Here is a 25,258-nt window from a genome sequence, read left to right on the forward strand (position 1 = left end):
GTCATGTACCACAATGTTCATTGCAGCTCTGTTTACAATAGCCAGGACATGGAAGCAACCTAAGTGTCCATCGACAGATGAATGGATAAAGATGTGGCACATATATACAATGGAATATTACTCAGCCATAAAAAGAAAAGAAATTGAGTTATTTGTAGTGAGGTGGATGGACCTAGAGTCTGTCATACTTCTGTCAGAATGAAGTAAGTCAGAAAGAAAAAGACAAATGCCGTGTGCGAACACATATTTATGGAATCTAAAAAAAAAAAAGAAATTGAGTTATTTGTAGTGAGGTGGATGGACCTAGAGTCTGTCATACTTCTGTCAGAATGAAGTAAGTCAGAAAGAAAAAGACAAATGCCGTATGCGAACACGTATTTATGGAATCTAAAAAAAAAAAATGGTTCTGATGAACCTAGGGGCTGGACTGGAATAAAGATGCAGACAGAGAGAATGGACTTGAGGACACAGGGAGGGGGAAGGGTAAGCTGTGACGAAGTGAGAGAGTGGCATGGACATATATACACTACCAAATGTAAAGTAGATAGCTAGTGGGAAGAGGCCACATAGCACAGGCAGATCAGCTCAGTGCTTTGTGTCCACCTAGAGGGGTGGGATAGGGAGGGTGGGAGGGAGACGCAAGAGGGAAGAGATATGGGGATATATGTAAATGTGTAGCTGATTCACTTTGTTGTACAGCAGAAACTAACACACCATTGTAAAGCAATTATACTCCAATAAAAATGTTAAAAAAAAAGATATATCAAGTTTTTTCAGATACATCCAACCCTTCAGTAATTTTCTTACAACTTAAATGTGTGCATTTTCACATAACACAAGAAAATGGTAAAGGAAAGCTATAGAGTTAAACAGTTCTTTATGACATAACGTTAAATTTGAAATGTCAAAATCCCATTGAGTTTAATTTATGAGGTTTCATTGTGCCTTTCATGGTTTCAACCTGATGCAGGCCTTGGCTTGTTTTGCATTCTATTTGTCAGAAATACAAAACATTTAAGCCTCAGTCACTGAAAGAAAAGTGAAGATAAACTGTGTGTATTTTATGAAAATTCTTAGGTAGAAAGCTAGTATCTATTATGCAGGAACAAGAAGAGGATCTATCTTCAGTTTTTGCTCTTTGAAAGTACACCAGTGATTTCAAGACAGAAGTACAAAGAGAGGTGAATGAAAAACACATAAGTACAATGAGCAAAATCTTTTCTTTATAAAATTACTTATTCCATTCGATTTCAAAAATAAGAATCTGATAAAATAACCTCAAACCTGAGGCTGTAAATATTAACATAAGTATTCCTGAATATTTAAATTATTGGAAAATACAAAGCAAAAAGATGAAGAATTATGACATTGTATCTAAAAAGTTAAAACAGTTCTGGAAATGATGTAAATGAAACATAATTTTATAAAGCAAAGCCTAAATAAAATAGGTAAATTTCGTGTGAAACAAAATTTACTTGACAATTTTTGGGAATTAAAACAATGTTAATTATTAAAAATGTTGTGCTTCTTTCATATTTGCACATGAAAATGAAGTACTCAGTTCAGTAAATGCTTTGACCTTTTGTCCCATGTACGGCTGTTGGTTGTGTTCCCTAGGAAGCTGCCTCTGCATGGGAGATTTGCATGTGGGTGGTTGGGGGTATATTTGCACATGAAAATGAAGTACTCAGTTCAGTAAATGCTTTGACCTTTTGTCCCATGTACGGCTGTTGGTTGTGTTCCCTAGGAAGCTGCCTCTGCATGGGTTGCTTGCATGTGGTTGAGTGGGGGTAATTCTTGGGAACAACACCTGGAAGGTTGAAAGAGCAGCTGGGATGGGCAGAGAGACAAGTTGAACTGCAGTGCAGTTGCAATAGAAGTCGCTGAATACCCCAAGGGGGGTCTGAAGCAGGGATGCCCTTCAGGGAGGTCCCAGTTGAGAAAATGGGTCTCTGCCACTGCACTGCATCACTCCATTGTATTCTTGGGCACTGTTGTCCCTGGGGAGGGGCACAGCCTTATGAGAGTCAGCTCCCTTCAGCCTGGCAGATCCTGGGGAGAACCTCAGTCTTGAATAGGGGGGAATAATGGAGTCTGGGCTCTGTACAGCAGATTTCCTAAATTGTTGCCTTTTACAGAAACGTTTCACAATGACAGCATCCTCTTACCCTTTCTTTTTTTTTTTTCTTTATAAATTGTTTTCTTTAATCCAAAAAGGAGTGGGAAATGGTGGGGGTGGGGGGTTCATTTAATTATTTAATTTTTTGAGGATCACCTAAGTCCCTCCACCACTTTTTATTGTGAAAAGTTTCAAGCACACAGAAAAGTGGAAAGCAAAGTACAATGAACACCCATACGCATACCACTAAGGTTCAATAATTAACATTTTTCTATATTTGCATTTTCCCCTGAACCATTGAATATAAGCTATATACATCATGACACTACACTTTGAGATATTTTAACATACATCTCCTGAAATATGGATATTCTCCTACATAGTATCATTTTTGCTCTTCACAAACTTGTCAATAGTTTCCTAAAATAATCTAATACCAAATCTATAATCATCGCAATTGTCCCCAAGATGTTTTTATGGTTGTTTTAAACATTTGAATCAAGATCCAATCAAGCTTCATGCAATGCAAACAGTTATGTCTTTTTAGTTTATTTTAATCTAGAAAAGTCTCCCATTCCACCTCTTCCCTCTGATACTGACTTTGAAAAGCCTGAGCCAGGTGTGTTGTAAAGTGTCCCATACTATGTATGCTCCTACCCTAACTTTCCCCTTCCTCTCCTACATTGCCAATCTTGCCGTAGGCAAATTTAAGAACCTGTGATTCCTTTAGGGGACAACTAAGTGGAGGGTAGAAGGGCACTCAAAACCCTGCTGGCCCCACATGTGGAGAAGGTGGTTCTAGACCCCATCTTGCTTTGATTTTGATTTCAAAGCCATGTGCTTGCTCATAATCATTATAAGAGTATTGTCTCTTGGGAAACCTAGGAGGATAAAACAAAACCAATTGTGGTTGGTGAGTTACAGCAAACCAATTAATGGCTGTAGCAGAACTTGTAAAATTTAACTCTTATTATTGAAATTAATCAAAACTCATTTTTTCCATAGAATATTCTGTGTTGCTTATTTTTCTCCATTATTTGCAATGCCATATCATTATGAGATATTGTTAATTTGTCTATGTGTTAATGTTGAAAGATATTTGACTAACGTGCCTAATTAAAAAAAGAAAAGTAAATATAAATTGCTATTAGATTTCTTAGACCAGTTATTATCAAGTGTTTTAAAATATGCCTGTGCATGCACACACATGTACATACAGAGTGGATATTTAAGTTTTTAGATGAATGGAGGGTGTCCAGGTCAATTCTCAATTTAAAATTATTTTTCAAACATTTTAAATTTAGCAAGTCCTATTATGCCTGTAACTTTTTTTCTGATTCTATCACGTGCCCTTAGTTCATCTAGTTTAACATCATGCTAAAAGGAGTGATTTCTTGAGTATGCTTTCAAAAAAGAAATCAAACTGCTTAAATTAAATGTACAGTAATTCTATTTGTCAGATTTCACATCTTCCCTTCCTCTCATCTCTCCACAAGCCTGGCTTTAGTTATTATTTTTACACATTACCAATACCAACAAATTTTGTTCTTGTCAGCTCTCCACCACCCTATCCATGGGTAATGTGACCTTCCCAAATGGTGTAGGAAGTCTAATCTTCATGTGTCTGCAAACAGGGGGAGGTAGCAATTTTTGCATATGAGAAATACCGTACAATATTTTTTCATAACTGTTTATTTTCTCCTGTGTGTGTCTCCATGTTCATTCAGGCTGTCCCGACAACAGCTCTGACCCTGGTTGTGCAAGTCCCCTGGATGGATTTCAGGGCTGCCTGAGGCTCATCTCCATTGGTGACAAAGCGGTGGATCCAATCTCCATACAGCAGGGGGCGCTGGGGAGTTACCGTGACCTCCAGATAGACACCTGTGGCCTCACAGACAGGTAGGCAATCTCATGTCAGCATGCCTGTTTTCAACTTTTTGATAGTAGATTAAAAACAAATGAACCGCTGGAAAAGAGCATATTCTTGCCCCTTATCCATTACTGATATCCATCCCATAGGGAAAAATTATATTTACATTGAAAACAAAAATGACAAACTTTAAATAATTGCTTCTTTCCAATGATATTTTCTTAGAAGACACACTCTCATGAATTTTCCTTGTGTATGCCTCCAAGCTACTTAATTCACACAGAATACTATTGATGCTGTTATAATTATTCATTAGTATATACTTTAAAAAATTCGAACATTGCACAAAACAGATTAGAATATTCTAAAGAGATCATTGAGGACCCGGAAATCAAAATTCTATGTGGTCAGCTGCATTCACCTTACACTCTCTATTCTACAGGAAAAATGAAAAGTAAACTCTTCCTTTGAGAAAGGTTGAAGCTTTGGGGATTTCTAGTGATGTTTGAAACACAGTAAAGAATGGAGAGAATTCAGTTACCACATACTAAACATGGTACCACTTCACTGAAGAAGACAAAAAAGGCAAAGCTTTAAAACAATAGCATATTAAAATTGCTAAGCATTGCAACTTTACTGAAGTTATTTGTTAGTCATGTCTGACTTTTAAGTAATTTTGGCTAAAAGGGATGGCTTAACCATCACACATTCAAGTTTTTTTCTGTGACTGGTATGTCTGACTTCTCTGCAGTAGGAGTGCATTAAGTTCATGTTGAATAAATATACACACTCCAGACATCCTCACACTTCCATACACGGGCACCTTTCCAAAGTTCACACTGCACAGAGTCCTTTGTGGAGTAACTCTAATCCAAATTTAACACTAATTGAAATTCCCTGTCATGTCCAATTAACTACAAGTTACAGTGCAATCTAGCGGTGTATGAGAAGATCATAAATTCCCAGTATGTAAAATATAGACTCACAAGAACTTGAGTTCTTTAATGCAAATGTCCATGGCCATACGTTCACATTCTATTCATTTGTAGAGGAAAAAAAATGATTTAAAGAATTTAGACAAAACTCTCAACCCTAATTTTCAGATTATAAAAAATTTTTTTTGGCATAGAAAGTGTAACATCATCTGCAAGTTATAATTGCAGCCAGCTCTGGCATCCTGAATCTTGGTATTGGGAGAGGGTTAGAGATGCTCTCTTGGAGGTAGAGTACCTCCTCTCACCCATGGGAATGGCTTTTAGTGGGTCAGGAGGGTGGGAGGTCACAGCTCACTGCCAGTAGCCTGGTCGTCACTTCAGTCAGAAAGCTCACAGAAAGTTATTTTAGTGCTTGGAGAATTCCATCACAGCACGTGTGTAATCACAATATTTATCTCACATAAAGGTTGCCCCTTTGTGCATAAAGGTCTTTATTTCAAAGCCAAAACAAAAAACCAACTTATCTCTGTGTGTGTGTGTGTGTGTGTGTGTGTGTGTGTGTATGTGACCAAAATAGAAAAATAAAAAAAATTTTCACATCACATTTTTAAAAGATTTTCAGATATCTGTACCAGTCTATGGAGACATCTGTGGTATTAAGTTATCTTCTGTAAAATTGAGGCTCATGGCAACTTTGTAAGTGGTTATAAAAATAGCTATTGGCACTTTGGATGGCCTATATAGTCACTACCTGTAATTTTTTATGGTTCAACATCTAAAGACACGTCCTTACTCTCCATTCTTCTTAATACTAAAAATATTCATTTTTTCTCAACCCTTTAGTCCATACCTACTAACTGCATGTCCAATGCACCATGAAATAGATTCACTTAGAAGTGCAGCGAAGCAGACACTCACACCTGGGCTGTCTTCGGGCGCTGTGCACTGTACGCAGCCATCCACGCAGCCCACCACTCTGCCTGCCCAGAAGCAAGTCCTAATGTGCTCAAGTGAATCTGAGATTTATTATTAAAATGCAGCTAGCCTTATAACTTCTGTGCATCTGGCACAGGAATTAATAATTCATGATACATAGCAGCATTCCTCACACTGCAAATGCTGAAAAGATGTTTGAAATCCTAGGGTTACTTAGGAAACTTTCCTGAGCCATATAAGGACTTGTGCATGACGCTCTGTCTTCCTGTGGCTCAGATGACACTTTATAGGGAAGGCAGCGCAGTCCTTTGGGACAAGGCTTTGGGGAGGAGACAGCAGAGAGGAGGGGATCGTGTCTTACAGCCTTTGGGTTTGGGACATTAGGATTTCATGTCATGTAGCTCAGGCTACATAGCTCTTTTGAGGTTCCTTTTAGGCTCAGGTGTTTGCTGTCTAGAGCACCCCCAGCCATGGATGGTGCTGATGGGGTCACTTTTCTCACTTCCACTGCCTTTGGCCCAACATTAATCTTCTAGATGCTAAATGTGACATTGTGCATCATACATCTTGGGGTTCTTTTTAATAGAAAATAACACATTTAGAAGAAAATTAATTACCGCAAACTTTAAGTTCTTATTTATGAAAAAAAGATCTTATCCCAAAACATTTCTAGGTAAACTATGATATTCTTTATCATAGAGCAGTCATTTTCACTGCGTTAAAAAGTATGGAATCTATTCTAGTATGATTTTAGAGAGTTCCAATATGTCAAAAAGAAAGGCAAGAAGTTACTTTGTTCAAGTGAGGGGTAAAGGGGATGGGCTCTGCTCGGGTCAAGCCACCCTTTTGGTCCAATGGGATTCTTCGGTAACATGATCTGAAATACCACCACTCCTAATACTCTGTGACTTTGCTATAGGCTGTCCTGTTCTTCGACTGTTATAGTAATTTGCTGACTGTCAAGGTATGGATGCCCCATCCTATGCATTCACCTAGTAAACCTCTCCAGAAAGATAAATAAGTCGGGCACCATTTATTCCACACGTGAATCCCAACTGGCCCAAACTGATTTTGAAATTCACAATCTTAAAGTTGACAAACTGTTCTGAAATTTGTCAGAAATTAAAAATAAACATATCCAGGAAAAATTTCAAAAAATCTATTAATTATCATTTTATTTCTTTTTAAAGTAAAAGTGAGTTTGCCTATTTCCAGTTCTTACTGACAGTTGACATTTTTCCATATTTCTCCAAAGAAAACCAAAATAGTTCTTTGGTTAGATCTACTGGAATTTCAGTGTCTGGGAGTGTAATTTGTGCAGTATTAGAGGAGAAAAAAATATCATAAAATAGCCAGATGCTCCCTTTCATCTTTAGTTTTTCCTACTTTCCTTTTAACGATGTTTGTTTTACCTTTTCTGATTTGCAGATAAGTGGCTGTTGGGGAGCTGACTGGGATGAACCAGGGGTGTATGTTGCTCTCTGGGTATTTCTACCTGTTCATACTGTCCTGTCTTCTAAGCAGAGATCCTATCATTGGTGTGAATCTCTCTTTTTCTTAATACACTTTGTGGTAGTTTGTTATGGAAGTAATAGAAAAATAATATAACATTTATATAAAATTATGTATAAATTTATAAATCTATACACACATTTTCTTTCTCTAAGGTGAGATTTTGAATACATTTTAGTTTTATATACTTGCCTGTATTAAGTCCGTCACAATGAACATTTTTTAATTAATACGCTTTATTTTTTAGCGCAGTTTTAGGTTTGCAGAAAGTATAGAGAGTTCCCCTTTATCTCCTCTCTTCCCAGTCTCCTCGCACACAGTTTCTGTATTTATTAACATCTTGCATCAGTGTTGTACATTTATTACAATTGATGAACCGATATTGATACATTCTTATTAACCAAAGTCCATAGTTTACAAGTTCACTCTTTGTGTTAAACAGTTCTATGGGGTTTTACAAATGCATAATGTTATGTCTTCACCATTACAGTATCATACAGAATAGTTTCACAGCCCTAAAAATCTCCCATGCTTCTCCTACTCAATCCCCCTCCCTTCCCCCAACCCCTGGCCTGGAAATCACTGATCTTTTTACTCTCTTCATAGTTTTGCCATTTCCAGGATGTCATATAGTTGGAATCATGCTCTACGTAGCCTTTCACTTTGTATTATGCATTTAAGGTTCTTCCATGTCCTTTGTGGCTGGACAGCTCATTTGTTTTTAGTGCTAAATAATATTCTGTACCACAAGGTCGTCCATTCACCTACTGAAGGACATCTTGGTTACTTCCAGGTTTTGGCAATTAACAAAGCTGCTGTAAACATTTACGTGCAGATTTTTGTGTGGAAGTAAGTTTGCAACTCATCGGAGTAAATACCAAGGAGTACAATTGCTGGATCATTTAGTAAGATGTTTAGTTTTGTGAGATACTGCCAAACTGTCTTACATTTTGCATTCCCACCAACAGTCAGTGAGAGTTCCTGTTGTTCCTCATCCCTGTCAGTATTTGGTGTTGTCAGTGTTTTGGATGTTTGTTATCCTAAGAGGTCTGTAGTGTTATCTCATTGCTTTAATTTGCATTTCTCTACTGACATGTGATGCTGGGAAGCTTTTTATATTTTTATTTGCAATCTTGATACCTTCTTTGGCCAGGTGTCTGTTCAGATCTTTTGCCCTGGGTTTTAATTGGTTATGTCCTTATTGTTGAATTTAAGAGTTCTTCCTATATTTTAGATACCAATCCTTTGTTAGATACGTGTTTTGCAAAAGTTACCCATTAGTCTATAGCTAATCTTTTCATTCTCTTAGTGTCATTCATAGAAAAGAAGTTTTTAATTTTACTGAAGTCCAAATTATCATTTTTTTCTTTTGTGGACTGTATCAGAAAAGTCATTGCCAAACCAAGGTCACCTAGATCTACTCCTATGTTATATTCTGAGAGTTTAACTGTTTTTATTTTTACATTTTAAAATTCTAAGATCTAGTTTGAGTTCATTTTTGAGAATTATGTAAAGTCTGTGTTTATGTTATTATTTTTTGTGCATGTGGTGACCCAGTTGTTCCAGCAGTTATTTGTTGAAAAGACTGTCCTTTCTCCAGGGAGTTGCCTTTGCTTTTTTGTTAAAGATGAGTTGATTATTTTTGTGTGTGAGTCTTGTTTCTGGGCTTTCTAGTCTGTGCCATTAATCTATTTGTTCTTTTGCCAGTGCCACACTGTCTTGATTTCTGTAGCTTTGTAAGTCTTGAAGTTGGGTAGTGTTATTCGTCCTTTGACTTTTTTCTTCTTCATTATTTTGTTGGGTCTTTTGCCTTTCCATATAAACTTTAGGATCAGTTTGTTGATATCCACAAAATTACCTGCAGGGATTTTGACTGAGATTCCCTTGAATCTATAGATCAAATTGGGAATAACTGAAATCTTGCCAATTTTGAGTCTTACTATCCATGAACATGGAATATCTCCACTTATTTAGATTTTCTTTGTTATCCTTCATCAGAGTTTTGTAATTTTTCTCATATAGATCTTGCGTATGTTTTGTTAGATTTATGTCTAAGTATTCTATTGTTTTGGATAATGCTAATGTAAGTTTGTGTTTTTCATTTTAAATTTCAATTGTGCATTGTTCATTTATAAGAAAGAATCCTGCAGCTTTGCTATCATCACTTATTAGTTTCAGAAGTTTTTTGTTGATTATTTGAGATTTTCCACATAGACAGTCATGTCGTCTGTGAACAAAGATGGTTTTATTTCTTCTTTCCCAATCTTTGTACCTTTTATTCCTTTTCTTGTCTTACTGCATTAGCTAAGACTTCCAGTATGATGTTTGAATAAGAGTGGTGAGAGCAAATCTTTGCTTTGTTCCCATACTTAGAGGAAAGCATCTAGTTTCTCACCATTAAATATAATGTTGCTGATAGGGTTTTGGAGATTTTGTTTGTTTGTTTGTTTAATCAAGTTGAGGAAGTTCCTCTCTATTACTAGTTTGCCAAGGTTTTTTGTTTGGTTGGTTTTATTTTTGTTTTATCGTGAATCAGTGTTAGATTTTGTCAAATACTTCTTCTGCATCTATTTATGTGACCAAATGGTTTTTCTTCTTTAGCCTGTTTATGTGATAGATTATATTAATTTTCAAATTATTTTTTTCAAATTTTGGAGCAGCCTTGCATACCTGGAATAAATTCCACTCAATTATGTTGTATATATTTTTTTATACATTTTTGGATTCAATTTGCTATTATTTTGTTGAGAATAGCACTTCTTTTTGATAATGAAAACAATTAAGTAACATTCTTGCAATTAAAAATTTTAATCTTATAAACAAACATTAAACCCTCACTTTCAATTTCAAAAAGTGAGATGTAACAATGTCCATGAGATATAAGTGGTTATTTGGTTTACCTGAGTGATTGTGTGGTTTATTCAATTATGTGAGGGAAAAAATAACAATAAATCCCTTAGTCTTAAGTGATCTCTAAATCTAATTCCTAGAGGCATCATCAGTCTGATCTAAAGTAGATGACATTCAGAACCCCTGGCACTGTGATGCTATATGGATAAAGAGTTTCTCCTTTTTCCTGACTTCCTTCCTTCTCTTTAAAATGTTTCCTTATGTACTAAGTCAACATGGTAACATATTACAATGTGGTATACGTATATCAGTTAGCTTTGGCTGCACAATAAGTTATCTTTAAAACTTACTAGCTGAAAACAACAACAAATTTGTTTATCTCACAATTCTGTATTTGCTGCTGGGCTCTCTCATACATCTGTGGTTGCCTGGGGGATCAGCTGGCAGCTGGTTGACTTATAATCCCCTCACTCACTTGTCCTGTGGTTTGAACCTACAGGGGTGACTAGACAACCTGAACAAGCCCAGGTTTCTTCATGTGGTTGTGCTTTCAGGGTTCAAAACTCAGCAAGAGAGCAAGCCCACTGCCCAAGCACTTTTCTAGCCTCTGCTGTGTTAGTTTGCTAATGCCTCATTGATCCAAGCAGGTCATATGCCCAACCCAGATTCAAGGTGAGGTAAGCTATACTTTTTGATGGAAGTATCTATAGGTCACCCTGCAAGGACATGGAAGCAAGGATGGGAAATGTGCTGTCTATGGCCATTGCAAGCAATTTATATCCCTGTCATGTGTGAAATTAATCTTGCCTTATTTGTGAAAAAGCAAACACATATTTTGATGTAATGAGATGTGTAGAAAATTTGCCTGTCACAAATACATGACAGTTGGTAGCATCTAGTGGACTTTTTAGTCTATGATTGAGATTACATTTGGAAGCCTTGATGACAGACCCAACAATTTTTGTTCATGTTGAAATTTTTCTGGTCAAGTCACTGTTTTTATCTGTCTTTCATTACAACATATTAATATTAAGATACACATTTATCATGACCAAGTGTGGGAAATAGTGCTGTGTCTGTCTTCTTCTAGGTGTTTGCCCAGCTATTGTGAACATGGGGGTGAATGTTCCCAGTCCTGGGACACCTTCTCCTGCAACTGCGCACACACTGGTTACACCGGTGCAACCTGCCATTCCTGTAAGCCTCACACTTCATTCATTCTCCTTTCTGTTCTGATTTCCATGTAGTTCTATTTTGCTTTCCATTATTTTGTGTATATGTGTGTGTGTGCAACCATGTGCTAGAAAGCAACAACAAAAATAATTATTTTAGACACTAATTTTTGTCTGGTTTATTTTTAATCAAATTTATTTCCTATTGATGATAAGGCAGCTAACAGAAATACATATATCATAAGATAGAAAAAAATAGTAGGCAAAGGAAAATACGTATAGGAAAATAAAATATAGTCAAAGTATAAATTAAATCTAGAACTCATGATATTATATCTTGTTCTCTTCCTCGAGTGGAATCCAATTTTAGTTCTCAAGTCCTGACTGCCTAAGTAAAAAGCATGAGTTACTAGATTCTCAATATTTATAAAATTAAACAAGAAAAGTCGCAGAAGAAGTGCAGGATGGGAGCTAATGCAGTAGAGCTTCTAGACATCAGTGACAAGCCAGGCAAATGCTCAGGTCCGTTGCAGTCTTGATGTTCTCTGATGATGATGGTGGTGGTGGTGATGATGATGATGATGGAACTCACTGGAACTTACCATGTACTTGCATGATTCTAGTTCTCTGCATGTTTCAACTCCTTTAATCCTCAAAACAATTCTAGTTCTCTGCATATTTCAACTCCTTTAATCCTCAGAACAACTCTAGGAGGTAAATGTATTTTTATCTACATTTTACACCTGAGGAACGAGAGAGGCTAGGTTGTTTACCCAAGGTCACACTCTCCGTCTCCTCTTAGTGGTGTTTCTTCTGTCTAGAACACCAGTCTCTTTTCTGAAGAATTATTCTTTCAATTTTAAAGCTAACAAAACTTTATTGACGGCTAATCCATTAGCTTATGACAGAGCCTCTGAAATGCCCTTGGTCTTCTAATTATTGGCTCTTGTATATGTTTTTCTTTTAGTTTTTCCCTATTTATGTGTCACTGCTGATATTTCTGAATCCCTTCTCTGGTAGCACCCCTCTCTCTGGGTCTTTAGAGAGAGAGAGCATGATATGAAAATTCACAGATCTCACCATGTTCAGTCCCTCCTACGGGGAGAATACATGGCACTTTTAAGAACTCTTCCCTGTGAATTATTTAATTTTATTTCCACATATGGGAGAAAAGCAGAGTTTGGACTGACATAAATTTGTCTCTATGGGAAGTGAATCCCAGTGAGGCAGGTGTCGGTGTTGGGATGAGAGCCCTAGGTCCTCAGCCCTGAAGGTTCGTTCCACAGAGGAACTCAAAGCATCTTGGAAGACAAAGGGAGGTGACTTATGCCCTAAACATCCCATAAGTTCAACCAGAGCAATTCCACCTGCAACTCTATTTACTGTAGTAGTGCCAGGTGAGAATTTCCTGGGGTAACTCTTCATTTGAAAAGAGCTGGACATCTGGGAAACTTGAGGCTAAGTGACTTGGCCAAGTCACAGTTAGGAATGGGGTGATCTCTTCCTTAGAGTGTCCTCCATCATACTTAGCAAGGTGTCTTATATGAAGCAGATATCTACTGAATATTAATGAGTAAGAAATATGGCTAAAATGCTATCAGTAACTGATCTAAACATTATTCTAAACAACTCTGATTTTAAAACCCACAGATATATATATATATATATATATATATATATATATATATATATATATATATATGTAGGGTGTTTTATTTGTGCCCCATGATTTGGTCTAATTACTGAATTGACTTTATTGGGATCATCTAACCGGTAAGCTACATGAAGATGAGATATTGCCAAATCAAAATAAATGATCACGATACCATTATTTTTGGGTCTTAGTGCACAATTAATACATATGTACATTCGTGTTTAAAGCAAGCTTTCTCCTAGTCATTCCTCCTCTACTCTTGTTTCCTAGGCAATTCCAGCCCCAACCCAAACACAAACACTGCTATCAATTTTCATGTATCCCTCTGGACACTTTTCTAGGTGGTCATGAGCATATGTATGTATTTACAGAAATGTAAACATGAGCAGCCAAAATGCACGCATGGCGGAAAAGCAATCCATATTGTCTCTGTGTCCAACAGTGTAGATGGTAGTAGCCGTGCCATTGATTTGGGACAATCTGATGCATTTGACACTTGGCCATGTTTAACAAAAGGATTTTACCTTTGTAAAATCTCTGGACAAAAAGAATTCCCTTCATCTTCTTTTTCTTTGAGATGAGAGAAAAATGATCCCTTGATCTCTCCCTGGGTTTTTGTTGATTATTTGAAATAGGCAAAGTTAGAAGTGTAGATAATCCAGTCGTTTTAGCACGGCATAAAGCCATATCCTACTCAGATCTCTCCATTTTGTGGATCTTGCCTAACCACCACCTGAGTCTGTCTGTGTGGATGCCAAATCTGATCATTAGAGCTGGCTTAAAGATCCAGTCCATCACTCTGCCAGAATCAGTGCTGCACTTCTGTCCCAGCAGCCATTAGCGGCTTTTCAGGTTTTCGAAGGGTTTTTCCTGTCAAGGCAGCGAGTGATGCACACTGGAGGTGTTACTCAGTTGATCACTCATTTAAATGTCTTCTGAATATTAATTGAGTCCATCACCTGCAGATGCTAATCACTTGCCTTGTACACAGCGAAACATTTATTGTACACATAGAAAATTCAATTATGAATTAAGATAAATTGAAACTATAAAGAGCTATTTCATATATATTATATATATTTCTTTAAATTTCAATTTTCTTGAATTATCATTTGCAAAGCATTTAAGGATGTTTCTTTTTAAAGCAAACTTTAAAAACTGAATGAAGAAGAGTTGCTGATTTGTGAAATTCATCTCATTGAAAAAAATGCATTTCACCTGTAAATTGTTTTAAGTAAACAAAGAGTATAATTAGAGTAATTTATAAAATAACATGATTATTTAGATAAAAGCAGATGATTTAGGGAGATTAAGCCAATGCACTTCAGGTGCTTAGATATTATGAAACAAAAAAGAATTAGACAAGAGTAAATCCAGTTATAACAATTTTGAAAAGAATCCTGTGTTTCTAGAACATACAGGATTCAGATCCACATGTCCCACAGTGATCCCTCCTAAAATCTTTCACTCTGTGCTTCAGAATCTTCACTCTATCTGATTGAAACAGGGAAACACTCCTCTAAAGAAAATGTCCCTGAGAGCAATGCAGAATGAGTGTCAATGGGGAAAGTATCACTTAATTCACAACATGGAAGGATCCATCCCACTGTAGCTCCTGTCTGAGACCCATGTTCTTTGCAGCTCTCTACGAACAGTCATGTGAAGCCCACAGGCACAGAGGAAACTCTTCAGGGCTCTACTATATCGACTCAGATGGAAGTGGCCCGCTGGGACCATCCCTTGTATATTGCAACATGACAGGTATGCTAATAAGCCTTTTTTATGACAATTAAACTCCTGTAAATACCTGCTGTGCATGAAAAACCCAGATGGGGAAAGTAGAGTTTACCTAGTGGCAGCTTTATGTAGATGTGCATTTTGATTGTGATTGTGATATGATTGCTCAGAAGTATTAAACATAATGTTCTAAAATAGTTAAGAGGTGGTAATTAAACGTTATGTTCTTTCTTTGTGCAAAATTAACAATAAATCTTTGCTTATTATTCTGAAACAAAAAAGGATAAACTTTATTTCTTAGTTCATGTCAATAAATGCCAAAGACTTAGGAGAATATTCACTTTTCAAATTTATGAAAACATCCATTTGTATTCTTTTAAATCTGTGATCACATGATTTTATCTAGGAGATAATAAATGTTTCTAAAGTGTATATGCTTCAAGTAATAATATTATTCTTGTGCAACTGTATAAATAATATTTTATTTTCCTTAGAAACCTAATTATATGTTAAAGGACTTGTTTACAACATATTGTTTATGATGCCTTTAATTCTTTGAAACTTTTTAATTTAACATCTCCGCCTACAGTATAGGACCACAAAGGACCAAAGCATCCACTTTAATGAATGACAACTGCCCTGATGGAATTGATACAAATTCTTTATACCTCTCTGTACCAGTATCTATGTGTGTCTGTACCCATAACTTTTCCTCCATGCTCGCATAACATTTTACCAATAAAAAGAGGACAAACCTCCAAGAAAACTTTCTGTTACTCTAGCAGTGTAGACCTAACAGGTACTTCAACAACCACAGAATTTGACTCTGCAAATTCTGAGCTAATGATCAGAAAAAAATCAACTACAGATGGTTCTAAGGCAACTATAACTTAGTTATAATTTTGTTCTTCTGTTATTATGGCTACATGTCACCCTGACAGGGTTGCAATTCTCACAAGGAGGGAATTATTTATGGGTAAATTTATGATGATGCTTTGTGAGTAGCTTACAATCCTGGTGTGGTTTTTTACCTACTACCATTTCATACATGAAACAAAATCTGAGCATTTTGGCAGTGGTTAATCGTATGATTAGATCTGAATTCAGTCAAATATATCTTCCAGCCCCCAAACTACCCCCAAAGTTGGTACAGAAAATGCAAGAATTTGCAGAGCATTGCACTGGGTGTGAGTATGGCTCTTTTGGGCTTTGGGGTAAACATTTTATCATAAATACTGACCAAAATATTGCAGTGTGATGACAGAGCTAAATACATTGGCTTACCTTTTCTGAAAAGTGTGTGATCAGTGAAATATGTGAGGAAACAGCCCAGGGGATCATTCTAGATATACTGCACTCCAGTGGTTTATAACAGGCCTTCAAGTGATTTCAATTCCTGCTTTGATTTTCTTTCATTACCATGGCTCAAGCGAATGGCAAGAACAAAGAAAGCTAAATAAAGTTGCTAGCATCCCAATAAAACATTTCCCTCTATCAATTAAGTTCTTAATTATCCCAGAAGTCTAGGGCATGTTAAAGATTTTCATACATATTATCTTGGGTTAATTCTATGAGCAGAGTTCCATACACACTGAAAAATTCCAAGATTCTAGAAAGGTGGAAATAATCCCAACTGGCACATTCCAAAATGAGTGAAGTTTCAATGACTGAAGCTATTTTGTTAATAGTTAACTATTGGCAGGCTGAGGTCAAGTTTGTAAGGAAAGGTATTTTCTGCGAAGAGGAATAACTGAGAGCTGAGGGCCCGATCTTCTGCAGTTTATGGTTGTAATAAAAGAAAAGTATTTTAGTCATGCTTGTGAAACACGCGGTCTAGGCTTCACCATGAAGCTTTAGTTGTGCATATTTATAAAGCCCCTTTGGAATGTGTAACTATCTCAAAGGTGTTTTGTTGTAATGCTAATTTGATACCATAGCTGATGTATTTTGATTCCCTGCAATTGCTGTTACCTTTTCAGAGTGAACCTTGGCCCCTACCACCAGAGAGAAGAGTAGTTATCATCAAAATCCAAAGAGACAGTAAAAACAGATGCCCAGCTTTTGATTTCAGGTAACTTAGAATAATACCTGATGATATACAAGCAGGTTTTTCTTACGTTAGAGGTGAGAAAAAAACTCTAAATAAGGGAGGGAAAAGGCGAAATCTCCTGATTAACCCGCCTGGTCAGTTTATACACACGATGGCCTTGAAAACTGTCTGCTGAGGATGTGAATCATATCCTTCCCCGGGTGACCTGAAGAAACGTCCAAGTAAAGGCACAAAACTGCAGAGTTGCAAAGAAGCTTCTGACAACATTGAACACATGTGTACTCAGCGCCTGCCCTGAGCCAGGCACGGCTGTGGCCACATCAGGGAGTGAATCTGAACACCTCCCTCCCCTGGTGGGGGGTGCTCTCTGGGGTGGGGAGCCAGATTATTGACAGAAGCGAATCGAATACTTGGCATGTTGCAAGGTAGCAGGTGTTGTGAAGAAGAACAAAGCACGGAACAGGGTCACAGACTGTAGAAGGATGGGTTACAGTTTTACATAGAGGGATCAAGAAAGGACTCGGTTGGAAAGTGACATCTGTGCCAACCACATCAAAGAAGCAATGCTGAGAAAACCTGAGGTGGAGCCTTCAAGGGGAGGGAGGAGGGAAGTGCTGAAGGCCTGCAGCCATGGACATCTGGCATGTTGGACAGACTCAGGTGGAAGGAGGACAAGGTGGCCTTTCCTCAAGTCACGTGGCTGGAAAGGGGCTGGTCCAGGATTCACACCAGCTGCGCAGTTTGGGCCTTTAACCATCATGGGGCACCAAGAGGAAGCAAGGAGACTAGTTCGGACGTTGCTCTAGTAATCGAGCCAAGATGGTGGTGGTGGGTGGCAGGCCGGGAGCAGAGGAGGAGGAGGAGAGACATGTTGAGTTAGAACCGGTGGACTAACCGATGGAGAGAGAGAGAGAGGCATCAAGCAGGGCTCCTGTATTTGGATCCGAGCCCTGGCAAGAAGGTATAGGTATTACTCACAGAGATGGAGAATTCTTGGGAAGGACCATGTTTGTAAGGGAAGACCAGGATTCCAGTTGTGAACATGTGAAGTTTGGGTTGCCTGTTGGTCGTTTAGTTAGATAGTAGAGATCTGTTGGTTATAAAACAAGTGTAATGTATCTTCTTAAAGCCTAGTGGGCAGTTATAACATCCTTGGCAATACAACCTTTTAAAAATATAATTTGGAGTGTGACTTTACAAATTAATTTAACCTGACCAGAGGACTCCTGTTTGCTTTACTCTCACTAGTGGACACTATCCAGCAGGATTGAGCTTCTCCAGGTCCCTACGTGTTTGTTCCCCAAGGGGAAGCTCTGCTTTCCACAGCCAGATTCTGCGGGGCAGCATCCCAGGAGAGGCTGTGTTATTATTAAGCTTCTCTGGAGATGCTCATGTGCACATGGGTTTAGGAAGCACTGTCGTTTAGCTGAGGATCTTTAGTTTCAGCGGGCACAGGCTACTGTATCGTCCAAAAGATTAAAATGGAAAGGGAACAGAGGGCATCACAGAATGGAGAAATAAAACCACTGCAGATGTAAAATGTTGGTGTTGCTACTCATTTCACGGTCCAAGCAATTATCCTCTTGTTCCTATTTATATAGGTTGCTGTGGGTGAGGGTTAGTGATCCATCACTGAATCCCTGTGGCTCTGATGCGGCCACAAATGCAACAGGAATGGTTCACATATATTAAGATAAAGTATGAGACATTAATTCTCTAAATTAAATGTCTTCTAAACTCTCTAACGTAATCTTGGAAAGTTTTAAGAGCTGTAAGGTGTGTGTGTGTGTTTGTGTAGGGATTCATGAAAATTATTGCTAATAATTTAATGATTTATATTGATGTGTAAATGTCTATTATAAACATACTTAATAACTATACCTCTTCATATTACATTGCACATGAACAAACATTACATAGAGATTATTGTGTCACAATGCCTTTTGGGTAATTAAAGGTTTTTAGAGAAGTTTACAGTTGCCTAGCTCGCATGTAAAACTCCTGAAATTAGTATATTCTTGTTCTATGTGAAAAGATCAATGTCGTAAGGGTTCCATAATTATGACTGAGATGGAACAGCAAGTGGATCGTGGGACACACATACATACCCAAGATGGAGAGCAGGAGTTACCTACTTCAGTGAAGATTTCCAAATACGATTAAATACCAAGGATTTTTTATTAAACTCAACACCGTAAGGAAAGCAATGTGCTGAAGACAGAGAAACACACAGGCCAGTCCAAGGACCAGTGACTACCTCCAGCAGCTACACAACAAAATATTCAATGAAAATTTTTTTAAATCCAGATTTTTCCTGGGGAAAATCCAAGGAATGAACCAAAGTTACAGCTAAATGGTTCTTACTGCCCAGGGGTCATATGAGGTGCCCCCTGACAAATCTGCTTATTGATAGAGGAAGATCTTAGGGTCCTGATTCTGTTCTCCCAACCTGGAAATATGTCCACTATGAAAAATTTGCCTTCTCCATGATGCTGCGGTGCCTGTGGACAATTAAACACCCTCTAATTATTAAAAAACAAGTACTAACACTTGGAAAAAGATACAAAAAACAGAATTCTAAACCAATGGTTAAAATTATATCCTTGGAATAAAGATGCAGATGTAGAGCGTGGACCTGAGGACACAGGGAGGGGGAAGGGGAAGCTGGGATGAAGTGAGAGAGTGGCATGGACATATATACACTACCAAACGTAAAATAGCTAGCTAGTGGGAAGCGGCCGCATAGCACAGGGAGACCAGCTCGGTGCCTTGTGACCACCTAGAGGGGTGGGATAGGGAGGGTGGGAGGGAGACGCAAGAGGGAGGAGATATGGGGATATGTGTATATGTATAACTGATTCACTTTGTTGTAAAGCAGACACTAACACACCATTGTAAAGCAATTATACTCCAATAAAGATGTTAAATAAATAAATAAACAAATAGACTTAAACTTGCCTAAAAAAAAAATCAGATTTCAGAATGAAACAAAAAAAATTATATCCTCGGTAATAGCCTTTAAAAATGTAGTACTAGGACACTCTCTGCATGTATTTTTTTAGTACCTTTAGTACAGAGACAACCAAAATAAGACAACATAGTAAGCTATTTTGAATGGACTGCTTGTGCAATTTGTTGACAGACCTATTCCCTTTCTAAACAGAAGAAACAAAACATAACTTCTTTGATGACAAGATGAGGAAGGCCCATGGCTCTACTCACTGAGAGAGATAGAACTGTTGGTGCCCACCCTAAACCCAGGGTAGTTGTTTGCTATTTTCATAGTTGTGAGGTTCAGTAACTGCTTCTCAGACCTTGCATTGTGAGAATGATTGTCACAGAAAGAAGATAGGTTGCAGTCAGAGCAGTGATTCAATTTCCAGTCCATAAAAATCACCTGGAGGCTTGATGAACAAGCTGAGGACTGGGTCTGTGGCATCCCTGCCCATTGCACCTTCAGATCTTGATTTATTGACTCAACAAGTTAATAATCCAGAATTTTTTACTCATTATGATTGCTGAGTCACTTGCCTTTAGGCAAACCAAGCAATTGTGTTTCTTTTCTTTTTTTTTATTGAGGCATAGTTGATTTACAATGTTGTGTTAGTTTCAGGTGTACAGCAAAGTGATTTAGTAATACGTACATATATATCTATTTTTTCAGATTTTTTTTTCCCTTGTAGGTTATTACAAAATATTGAGTATAGTTCCCTGTGCTATATAGTAGGTCCTTGCTGCTTATCTATTTTATATATAGTAGAGCGTAAATGTTGACTCTAAAAAAAATGATACAAATGAACTTATGTACAAAACAGAAGTAGACCCACAGACATAGGAAACAAACTTATGGTTACCAAAGGGGAAGAGGGGGGGATAATTCAGGAATTTGGGGTTAAAATATACACACATCCTTTTCAAAAATTGTGTCAGGCCTCCAGCAGTGTGGTTTAGCAAGGGGCAGTCAGCCCAGCTGCTCTACACATAACTCATGTCATTTTTTTTAAAGCCCTCTATAGAGTGGGTATCGATCCATACACCGTGAACCTGCATCTCTTTTATCCTGGCTTTTGCCTAGACAGAACCCTTCCTGCCCCCACTGGGGGTGCATTTTCTGGCCAGCCTCCTGCAGCTTGTAAAGGTAGTTCCTAAAACAGGCAGCCTAGTGTGGTTGGCAATGCGGAATTTCTAGAGCAGGTCCTGTCACTGTGCCCAAAGGGAAAAAAGACAAATGCTTCGGGAAAGTTTATTTCCCTGCTTTTCTGTCAGCCACACAGTCTGCCCTGGCCTTACGGGTGGACAAAGTGAATGGTCTTGATGAACAATAAACATATAGATGTTCAGAGAGCAGTTAGGCCAGCAGCATGCTTGGTTCATTGCCTTAGCATTCAAAGGTGGCTAGACAATAGCATTCAGTCTTTAGATGCTGCCTGGTCCACTTTCCCCATTTACCAAATATGGAATTGGAGGCTCAGAGGATTTTTTTGACTTTTCCAAGATTATAGATTATAGATTATAACCCATATCTCTTATTGACCATGACCCTGTACTCTGTCCATATCTAATTTTATAATTGCATATATAATATACTCTCTGAGGAAATTACTTTGCTCTTGTGCTGTCTGGTAGGCTGATAAATAAGGGAAAGCTCTAATAACATCTCCCAGTAACTGAGCTCTTTGGAGGTTTCAGGCATGGGGCCAAGCACACATACATGTTGCCTCAAGACAATATATGTTGTGTTGAGTAAGTGTCAGTTCATGTTAAACAGCAGAGGCCTACCCTTATGAATGAGCAGACACACAAAATTGTATTCAGTGTGACCGAGTTGAAAAGATCACCCTCTGAAATCCTAGGGAAGAAGGCTGTGAAGTAGCTACACTCCCTTGAGGGTATCCAGTTGTATCTTATAGCATTTTCTTGTGTTCAGAATATTAAAATAAATCATGAAAAGGCCTCAAGGCCCCAGATCTGTGGCAGCCCTTATGAGGGTCTTCATACAAATATTGATCAAGAGGGACCCACAGGTGTGGGGCTGGGATGAGTGCCACCTCTGGGTCCCCCCAGGGCCTGGAGACTGTCAGCTTAGAGCTGTCATCTCTCCCCTTCAATAAAACACACACACCAGTCATCCTTGGCTTTGACAAACAGATGACATGGCAGGCCCCAGGGCCTCTGAGATATAGGGCAGGGCCAAGTGAGAGCTGACCGTTGTCTTCCTCAGGGCACCCACTGGACATTCAGAGCAGCATTGAATGGCCATTACCAGCACTATGGACACATAAATGCCCAGGATCTAGTTCTGTTTTCTTCTGGAGTTTTTTCATTGGAAATGTAGTAGAGGGCTCAGATGGGTAAGGCACTCTGGGAAGGTTACAGACCTCAGCACTCTTTGAGAGCTTGACCTACTCAGAAAGCTCAGCGACTCACGCTGGGTTGCTTAGAAATGTGTGGCAAAGTTACATAGTTTTGTGAAGTTGGGCACGTGAGTTTTTCTAGACTTCCATTTCCCTTATCTGTGTGGCCAGAGGGTTGGGCTGGATAAAAGGTTATAACAGTGTTTCTCTCTGGATAGTAACCCAGGGGGAGAAATTCTGAGAAGGCTGTTGTGGGTCTCTATTGTAATATTCAGATTATTTTTGTGGATCCAGGAATGGCTGCTAGTGTTTACATCAGTCTGTCCTTATTTATCATCCTGAGTGCATCTTCTTGACCAGCTTTACCTGGAGATAGATGTGACAAGTTAAATCATTTGGCATATTGCCTTCCCAGTCTTCTCAGAATGTGTACCCTCTTCGCAACAGAAGAAACAGAGGCAGCTGGCTTCATTTCCAAAGAGGTGGTGTTTGGACACAAATTGGACTTCATTTCAGGCATTTGTGGGAGAAAGGATTTTTGCCTTTACTTTCCTCGAGGTCAATTTCCAGATCATGAGCGATGGTCCCACAAAATATAAAGGCATCATATTTTTCGTGAAGTCTTTTTTTCTCAGGGAGATTGAAATAAGCATAGCAGATATGCTTTCAATGTGGGTTTACCTGAATCTGTAGAATAAAGATCTGGTTCTTTTTCCATCCAACCACTTGTTTTGCTATGAAAGACTCCTTGTATAGTTCCGAGGTCTATTATAAAGTGTAGGAAGTGTTGTCAATTGCAAAGTGGATCTAAGTTGGCAAAACAGAAGGAGGAGGATGTCATGTGATATGATAAGTCAATGTCATTATTTATATCCTGCTTACCGAACCAAAACAGCAAGTTAACTTGGCTGCAGGTTCATTTGTCCGAGCAAAGTTTGGTCAACCAGGTGCCACCCATGGTCACCCTGCTCCTGTGCAGAGGAAAGGCTCCAGTGAGTTGGATGAACATGTTCTGATAGGGTCTAATTCAACACTAGTTCAAAATTCCTGTTTAAATTTGACCACTATTAAAATTAATTACCTCAGATCCAAAATTATGCTTCAGACTACCGTGAATAACAGCTAAGTATTTTTCCATCGTGCTGGTCACTTAAATTCCTTAGTCTGTCTCCTCGTGCTTGAAGGCTAAGATTATGTGTCATGTCAAAGGTTCCTTTCTACTCATAGTTTTGAAATAATATGTTGTGGAATATTAGGGAAACATAATGTGTCTTTGTTGGGGTCTTTTAAATAATATTTCTAGAAAGGGCAACCATTTAAAGTATTTTTTCAGAAGGGCAGTTTTGAGGTTCTTTTCAACCTTTTCCTTCTCTCCACTTCAAAAGGTTTCTATTATTACACCTTAACCATGCAAGACCATAAATTTATCATACTGACCACTAACCTGTATGAACTATTCAGACACATCATTTTTCTTTGTACCCTAAGCCATGAAAATAAGTGACACAGTGGCATGGGAACTGATGAACTCCTAAGCCTAACACAGTCTTCTGCGTGGCTCCCTGTACCCTCATTTCATTTGATGGAAGAAACCCTGAGGGTGAATGGGAGTAGGTAATTACCAAAAATAATGCCAGACGCATTTAAGTAATTTTCCAGAAAAATGTTGAAATATAAAATGTCTAGTGAAAACATGATTAAGGGGGAAACACAATCTATGGATTTCAAGTTGCCATAGGAACACTCACAGCCCCCTTTAGTGAGCAGAGAGGCAGGTGATCTGTTAAAGTCTTTTTTCCTAATTGAATATAAAACTGCATTAGTCATGCTGACTCACAGTTTGTTCCTGTTCTGGCTAGTTTTTGCATATTTTGCGATGTTCTTTTCCATAGGCTTTGAATCGGAGGTTTTTCCATGGCCCTTAGGGTTCTTTTCCCTGGATCTCTGGATGTATTTGATGTGTTAAGGGTTTGCAAACACCAGCATGGCTGTAGGTTTTTCCCAGACCCAAACTCTCAGGGCAGGAAAGAAGCCAGGGACCTGGGCAGGAAAGGAGCAGGGGACCCCTCACTGAGTTCCAGGCAGCACAAACACCAGCATGGCTGTAGGTTTTTCCCAGACCCAAACTCTCAGGGCAGGAAAGGAGCAGGGGACCCCTCACTGAGTTCCAGGCAGCTTTGTTTTGATTTTTTAACCTTGCTCATGTATTAGCTATTAAAAAATAATAAAAAATAAACTCCATAAGGCTGTTTCCTGCCCCTGTAATATGGAAAGTTTGTGTGGATACTGATCATTTTATCAAATACATATTACAGAGGAAGTTATATGACATGACATTATAAATATAGTTGAATTAAGGCAGCTTGAACTCAGCCTTTTAGCCACTAAACCATGGGCCTTTTATACTGTGGGAGCTTCTATACATTCATGGTGGGAGGTTCTTTTGGGGAAGATAAAAGAAGTCAAGGTGTTTTTCTTCTGTTATAAATATTGTGAAGTGTGCATTGTTTTTTAAATCTCTTTGAAAAATATAGGTAATCCATGTAACAGAAATATGCCAGAATTTTCCAGCAGACATTCATGTAGCAATGGTTACTGCTAGGAATTGTTATATTAGATACCCCAAGGCACTGTGTTTTTTAGTGCTGGCCACTGAACGAGTTGCTGACACACTATTAGTCAATTTTTGTCAAAAATACTTATTTTCCATTATTTTGCATGATCAAAATAATGGTTTTGTGGGCTGCTTGTGTCTTTTACACATTTCTTTGGTTATCAGAGGAAAAGATGCTCAGTGAGATGAGGAATATGCTTGTTAAAAACATAAGTATATACACCATAATCTTTAGCTTTCCTCTTATAGTAATGGAAAGAAAAAAAAAGAAAAGCCAAAAAGTTCTGTTTATAACTTTGAGTGTTATAATACAGAATTTAAAAAATGGACCCCCTGGGCTTCCCTGGTGGCGCAGTGGTTGAGAGTCCGCCTGCCGATTCAGGGGACACGGGTTCGTGCCCCGGTCCGGGAAGATCCCACATGCCGCGGAGCGGCTGGGCCCGTGAGCCATGGCC

At 38.3% G+C, this 25,258-nt stretch overlaps 1 protein-coding gene across 1 annotated transcript in view; it reads left to right on the forward strand.

Moving 5' to 3' along the window:
* LOC102977445 (contactin-associated protein-like 3) overlaps positions 1–25,258 on the forward strand; it is a 203,004-nt gene that overhangs the window by 133,278 nt on the left and 44,468 nt on the right. Inside the window, exons 10-12 of the mRNA XM_055086950.1 lie at positions 3,847–4,018; positions 11,313–11,419; positions 14,690–14,809. Of these exons, the coding sequence (XP_054942925.1) occupies positions 3,847–4,018; positions 11,313–11,419; positions 14,690–14,809 (399 nt within the window). The remainder of the gene's footprint in view (positions 1–3,846; positions 4,019–11,312; positions 11,420–14,689; positions 14,810–25,258) is intronic.

Source organism: Physeter macrocephalus, chromosome 9, assembly GCF_002837175.3.
Source record: "Physeter macrocephalus isolate SW-GA chromosome 9, ASM283717v5, whole genome shotgun sequence".
NCBI classification, from domain to species: Eukaryota; Metazoa; Chordata; class Mammalia; order Artiodactyla; family Physeteridae; genus Physeter; species Physeter macrocephalus.